The sequence below is a fragment of the Eutrigla gurnardus genome (assembly GCF_963514095.1).
Source record: "Eutrigla gurnardus genome assembly, chromosome: 18".
NCBI classification, from domain to species: domain Eukaryota; kingdom Metazoa; phylum Chordata; class Actinopteri; order Perciformes; family Triglidae; genus Eutrigla; species Eutrigla gurnardus.
The window spans coordinates 24,189,738-24,197,147 of NC_139929.1; the positions used below are offsets into that span (position 1 = coordinate 24,189,738).

A 7,410-nucleotide genomic window follows, 5' to 3' on the forward strand; every position below is an offset into this window, starting at 1 on the left:
ATGATGTAGATTTTATCCTGTGGGTAAAGGGGGGCGGGACCAGATAAGCCTTGGCTTCTCCCGCTTTCCCTTTCGGCCATGTGTATTTTACTATGTGAACAAAGAAAATGTGTTAATTTCCTTGCCTGTACATCCATGTGTGGTATTTCTGTCATCAGGGTGCAGTTGGGAGGAGAGGTGCAACCGGTGATAGGTTCAATCAATGAGGCAAACTGAATTGTTTTAGAATAAAATAGATGCTTCAGTGACTGTTTCTGCTCCCAATCTTCTACCTAGATGGTGGTTTATGCACAACACAAGACTCAGCATCTCCCAGCTCCTGTGAACCTATCTTTCTCCAGTCTGTTTACCCAAAATAGTCAACGTGGTAGCACCGAGAATGTAGGACTAAGTTCTTGGCTAAAGGTTACTCTTCCTCCACAACCTTTCCACAAATCTACATAGCTCAAAATTATGTGCAGCTATTTGTCAGTTCAGTGTGTCAAATAAGCCCCCCTGCAGACAGTCCACATGCAGACAGTCCACGTGTCCTTAAATACTGAACCCCTAATTGCTCCTGTTTACTGTTAGTGCTGTTCATGTTTCAGTTCAGTTTATTGGATGGTAACAGTTATCTCCAGACATATTGTAAACAGAGCAGGTGAGACCAATACAGACAGCCTTTGTGTACTTATGTGAGTGAGGATGCTGCCTTTGTTTGATTGGAAAACAATCAAACAATATGGACACAATCTATTAAGCAGCAAACTAAAGAAACTGACATGTATGGTCAAAACAATATTTAATGAGACTTAACATTCATTGACAACAAATAACAGTTAATGCAGACTTTAATCCTTGGCATCATTCTCTTCATCCTCTAAGTGGACCATCTGCCTTCCTTCAGTTTTCAGCAGCCTTACTCCTAAAGAATAGAAGATGGGATTTTAGCTTTAATCCCACAAACACCTCACAGTGATGTCTGCTTGGAGGGGATTTGTCTGAGGACAACAGTAATTATACAAAACAAACTTGAGTTTTATTTTCATTGATGTGACCATTGGCTAGTTATAGTAACACAAACGCACACAGTAAACAGCTGGGATCTGATGAAGAAACATGAGCAGTCAGACCGATTAGTTCAATTCATTCAGTACAACACAGTTTACAGATCCACTTCCTACTTCAGTTGTCCACTCATAGTCTCCCTGGTTGCCCCTAAATTATGTGTTGAGATCAGCTCTGTGGATGCGGCACCAGTGACCCAGCAGGGACCATGCACAAGAGTTTGAATTGACACTGGTTGGCAATAAAACCAGTGTCCACTGCAAAGAGGTTAAAGGTAATAGAGCAAAAGTCCAAAGAAAGGGAAAAAAAGGTTTAGGTAACAAAGCAACGTTAACTTTAGACAACAAAACCAATGTTAGGTTTAGACAACAAAACACAATGGGTTAATGAAAAGCACCATCAAATCCAAGAACTTTGGGACGTGCAGTGTCCAACCAGTGGAGGTTCTAGACCAATTTTACTGAGGGGGCCTGGCTGGGGCCAGAGGTTTTGTCAGAGGGGCACATTCAACCCGGGGCGTATTATTAGTTCCGCCTTTTGCGTCGGCGTAAAAGGCGGAACTGATTAATACTGTATTATTCTTTGTTCGGAGGGGGGGCCACAGGGGGGTCCAGACTCAGTGTTACAGGGGCCCTGGCCCCTGCTGCCCCCCAGAACCGCCACTGTGTCCAACACCGGCTTAGTGGTTTAAAGTCCTCTGTTGTTTCAAATTATTTTCCTGCCACTAGAGTGAGATCAAAAAACACAGATGTTGGTGTGTGTGTGTGTGTGTGTGTGTGTGTATGTGTGTGTGTGTGCCTGGGGGGGGTGTCTGTGCTGACCTGGTATATGCGGAGGAGAGTTGAGGACAGGTGTGTCTTTTCTGCGAGGTTTCTTCTTTTGATCTGTCTCCTTTATCTCTGCGTCCTCTTTATTGTCCTTTATTTCAGACTTCCTGTCCACCAGGCTGTCCAGTGTCTCCTTGTCTGTCACACAGAAGAGATGACACCTTTTACATGTGGACGAAATATGATGTACATATTTGATGACATCTATCTCAAGGGACGTCCACACCAAACGCAAAGCAAATATTTGCATCGTAGCCTATCACTCGTGTGAGCTTGGTCAAAATGGCATGATAATTTGTGTTTATCCGTGTTGCCCCAGCTGGATGTATCGGAGAGGAAGAGAGGCTTATCTCCGTGTAGACACCAACCAGGTTTCCTCCATCACGGCTGAAATCACCACTATTGCTGCTTTGTACATGTTGTGGAAGTCCCAGATACACCAGGAACCCAAGCGCCATCCTGTCTGAATTCATGACATCATCCAGAGGTGCTCAGGGAATTTCATTAAACTGGATTCACTAGCTAGACACATATCGCCTGGTTGTTATGATATCATTAAAATAACGATCAGTAAAAAGCCTGAAGTCATGGTGTGATAAGTCTGTCTGCACACAAATAACTTTTAAAATGCTTGTTTTCTGACATTGTTCAGCTTGATCAGAGCTAGGCTATGCTAACACTGTAGCTGCAATAAACACTTAAAATAATGTTGTCTCTGCATAAATACAGCAGCTTTTTTATGTTAAAAATGGTCAAGAACACAGTGATTAGGAGATGGATTGTGTCAGCTGAAAAAGCTAGAAAAGGAATCACAAAACAAACAATTTGGAAACTTTCAACAGCTGTGATTATTGCTCAACAATAGCTTCCTGCTAATGTCATTCATTTATCAACACAATCATTTCACCAGTGTTCATTTTGTTCATCCTGCACGACTAAGATGAGACAACAACTTTGGGATGGGTAGGTGCTAGGCTATGTTATGCTAACATTGTAGCTGCTCCATCAACACTTCAAATAAGGACAATCTAGACATATATATGACAGTGACCTTGTTGTTTCTCCAGTCTGGTCTGGTCTCTGGACTAATGTGAGCTACTATCTAGACCTCTGGGGGACCACAGACAGTCTCTGGTTTCTCCACATAGTCTGGTCTGGTCTCTGGACTAATGTGAGCTACTATCTAGACCTCTGGGGGACCACAGACAGTCTCTGGATTCTCCACATAGTCTGGTCTGGTCTCTGGACTAATGTGAGCGACGATCGTAGACCTCTGGGGGTCGGGTTGTCACAATATTTGTATTGACTTTGCATGCAATTGCAGCATGAGAAATCAACTTTGCATTAGGAGTTAACACAGCACAAGACTAAATATAAAAAGATAACTGACAAATTTAAGAGAGAAAACAACTAAATGTGCATCTAAACAATTAAAATTGTGATTTCATTTTAGCCACAGAAATTAGACATATGAAAGATAAAAATGACTTAAATGAGACAAAAAATAATAAGGATTTTCATCTAATACTAGATAGGAATAAATCTTAAATAGCTGCCATTGTTAACGCTGCATTGCATCCATGTATTTAATTAATAAAGTTTCGACTCCTGATTGTATCCGGTGTTGGGATGGCAAGAGTGAGGAAAGAAAAAGAATCATCTAATTACCTGATCCACTGAACAGGGGAGGAAGGAAAAACAAAGTTAATGTATTTTCCTGTATTCTGATGCATTATTAAAATGGTTTGGATAATTGCTGTAACATTAGAAAGAAATATGGGTACATTTTGTAAAGTGGCTGGCTACTGTCAGATCACAGATTTCAAAATATTAAAAAGCTAAAAGTATATAAATGGATTCCATAACTAATTCAGATTATCTATTAATGCTTGCATGCAATTGCTATTTCTGTTAAATGAATTTATGTTGATTTTATCATATCAATGAGTTAAGTGGAGGCCAACTGAAGTGAGAGCACTTTCTCCAATAAACGACATCCCAGTTGTGGATTATTCTTTACATGTTATATTTCCTGTTGATAACAATGAGGCCTAACAACACAAGCTCATTTTCTTGGTAATGACTAATACATGTACAATAAATACACGTTGATGACCAGTAACGCTTTTATAATCAGAACAAGGAACCTCGTTATGAGGGACTCAGCTGTTATGCTGAAATGAACTGATTCAACTGATACTCAAAATAGTGCAGATTGGAAGTAGTCTGAATCAGACAGAATCTAACCACAGAACATTGTAGCTTCCTGAACTGGTTACTCAACATTTTGCTGTGAAGACTTGTACCACATAATGTTGTTGTGAGAGAAAACCAGGATGAACCATAGTCTTTTCCTGTAATGCTACTGTCCCTGCCACACTACTACAAGAACAAGAGTATTCTAAAACAAAATGGAGATTTATTGGTGTCACATCTTCTGAAAAAATTAATTCTACAAAAGGATTGGTCTTTGTCAACATTTTAAAATACAATTAGCAACACCAGAATATATAGGGTATACAGTACTTTACAGTAAACTGGGAGATAAAATAAAAATAAATAAATACATCTGGCTATTTTCTCACTGAAAAAGCTGGAATCATTTTCATTTTATTTTCTTAAATTCTGTGTTTTTTTATTTTGTTTTATTCAGTAGTTTAAAAAAAATCTAAAACACCAATCTGTGTTTGAGTAATAATAATAATAATAATAATAATAATAATAATAATAATAATGAAAAAAATGTCTTCTTACAATGTATGGTCTCCAGTGTCATCAGTCGATGTTCAGGCTCCAGGGTCGACCTCATACAGCCAGTCGTCATTTCTGAGACTCTGTGGGTTTCCTTCTTAAATCACATGACACACACAGACACACACACGCGTATATTCACCATCCATTATTCATTAGTGTCCCTAATGAAGCTATCAAAGGAACAAGTACTTCAGGTCTCTGTGTGTGTGTGTGTGTGTGTGTGTGTGTGTGTGTGTATGTTTAGACAGAACAGCATCAACACAAGTTTTGATCAAATCAACCCATTCAAACATCAGTTTTCAGTTAATACAACCTCCATCATCACCTTTTTTTATCTTGTTTTTTAAACTTTTAAAGTCGTGCGAGAAAAAAGAAACAAAGTATCACACCCCAGTTGTATCGACTCGCCTAAAACATTACAAAACAATCTATTTCTTGGTATTTTTATATCAAATCCAATAATGCAATATAGTGCATTGAGAAGTACCTATTTTTCTTTGTTTGTTTGTCCGTCCTTTTGTTTTTAAATGTGCTGTACAAATAAAGTTGACTATGCATTACAATTGTATATCCACCACTTAATAGGCAAACTAGACTGTGCACTAAAACCTGGAATAAGTAATGAATCTGCCCCCACCAACAGTCCAATGTTTACCTTCATAGCAGCTGACACAGCTCCTGTTGCCCTGCTATATTTGGTCATATTCACCGCTTCATTGACTGCACTAAAACCTTGCAATGCCTTATGGGATCAATTGATTGAAGCACTCGGTCGGCAATAACTCAATAGGCAATGGTTAAGTATGGGATTGGTTTTACAGTCTGAGTCACTGCAGCACTGGGTCGGTAAGAGAGTCGGCCGAATGAATGGGACTGGATCAAAACCTGTAGCAGCCCTTGTATCGGCAAGTGAGCTATGACTAGACTAGAGTGAAGCTGTATCGCTGTGGACAGCTAGTGCAGTTCTCATGGTTTGCGGTTCTGTGTGAGTGTGTATAGGGCAGTAAAGAATAAAATGGGATTCCAGCCAAAGCCTTGGTAATTGCATCGGTCACTTATTTCCCCTGAACTGGATCAGATGACGAAAGGACAACTTTATACTTTCGACAAAGAGCCGACTTATTTGCTGCAAAAACCCAATTCCACCGACTCAGTGAATGAGCCCAGTTCAAAGAAACTGCTCTTCGTACAGACCATCGTCTCTACTCTACCGTCCAAAGATTTCTTCAAAATTAAGTCACTTTGTACATTTTGGGAAACAAATTGTCCACACAACACCAATACAAATTTGTCAGAGGGAGACTTGAAAGAAGATAGAATAAAAACCAACTAGCTTGAGCTTGCTTAACTTAAACAACACTTCAGGGTCATTCACTCATTTGATACATTCATTAATTTAATGTCACACACAAGTAGAGGCAATCTTGTGTGGAAAAGAAAAACAGCCAGCATTGTACATGAAAGAGAAAAAGAATGTGGCTGCAGATAAGAAAGAAAGAAGCAAAGGGAAAGTCAAAGATGTTCAAAGAAATAAAAGGAAGCAGAGTCAGAGTGAGATCTTACCTCAGTCTCAGCCAGGTCACACAGACAGACTGGAGGAACGGTGCACTCTGGGTTATGAAGCTGGGAGGAGGAGGAGCAACGGTTATGTGCCCACCCCCACAGACTGTAGTCACTGGAACCAATAGATGATCTGAACGCACTATCAAATTATACTTCATAAAACAGAACACAGAACAATTCTCCTTAATGCCTACTGAGGAAGCCTCCTCCATCCTGATGTCCTCACTCTCCTCTTCTTTGGACACTCGCGACCAGCGCGATCATCTCCCTCCCCTCCCTGGCTGTCCGAACCTCTGCGAACCAACAGATCATTGTTGCGAGCGGCAGAGAGAAAATGGAAGAAATTTGGCCAGGACAAGGACCTATGTCCAAACCCTGTTCTCTGGACACAGGTGTCCCTCAAGGCTCAGTATTAGGACCGTTTCTGTTCTCACTATACACCAGATCACTAGGCTCTGTAATCACATCACATGGATTCTCCTATCATTGTTACGCAGATGACACCCAGCTATTCCTCTCTTTTCCCCCAACCTCTGACACTTACAATGCAACTCGCATCTCGGACTGTCTGGCAGACATCTCTGTCTGGACAACTGCACATCACCTCAAGCTTAACCAGAATAAAACAGAACTCCTCTTCTCACTAGGGAAAGACTGCCCTTGCATGGACCTGTTGGTCACTGTCAAGGACATCACAGTATTGCCTTCCTCAGCTGCGAGGAACCTGGGGGTCATCCTCGATAACCAACTATCCTGCACCCCCAACATCATTGCTGTGGCCCAATCCTCCAGATCTCTACAATATCCACAGGATTCGGACTTTCCTCACGAAGTATGCAACGCAACTCCTGGTCCAAGCACTGGTCATCTCCCACCTTGACTACTGCAACTCTCTCCTGGCTGGACTCCCGGCCTCGGCGACTAAACCATTGCGACGTATCCAGAACGCTGCAGCACGCATTGTTTTCAATCTACCCAAATTCTCCCATGTGACCCCCCTCTTCCGTGACCTCCACTGGCTCCCCGTTGCAACATGCATCCAATTCAAGACGATGGCACTGGCCTTCGAGGCCATCAATGGAACGGCACCCATCTACCTTCAAACACTGGACAAACCACAAGCCCCCGAAGCGAGCACTTCGCTCCTCTACTTCAGCTGGCCGGCTGGTACCACTATCGCTGAAATCACCTGTTCAGACTTCACCTCGGCTCTGCACCC

General features: G+C 41.5%; 1 protein-coding gene across 1 annotated transcript; it reads right to left on the reverse strand.

Moving 5' to 3' along the window:
* Positions 1-766: 766 nt before the first annotated feature.
* ppp1r17 (protein phosphatase 1 regulatory subunit 17) lies at positions 767-6,201 on the reverse strand. Its single transcript, XM_084033426.1, has 4 exons — positions 6,192-6,201; positions 4,629-4,722; positions 1,869-2,012; positions 767-904 (listed from the first exon to the last, which is right to left on the reverse strand). Exons 2-4 carry the CDS (start codon positions 4,696-4,698, stop codon positions 831-833), a joined length of 288 nt encoding a protein of 95 aa, XP_083889552.1. The 5' UTR covers positions 4,699-4,722; positions 6,192-6,201; the 3' UTR covers positions 767-830.
* Between the last annotated feature and the right edge of the window lie 1,209 nt (positions 6,202-7,410).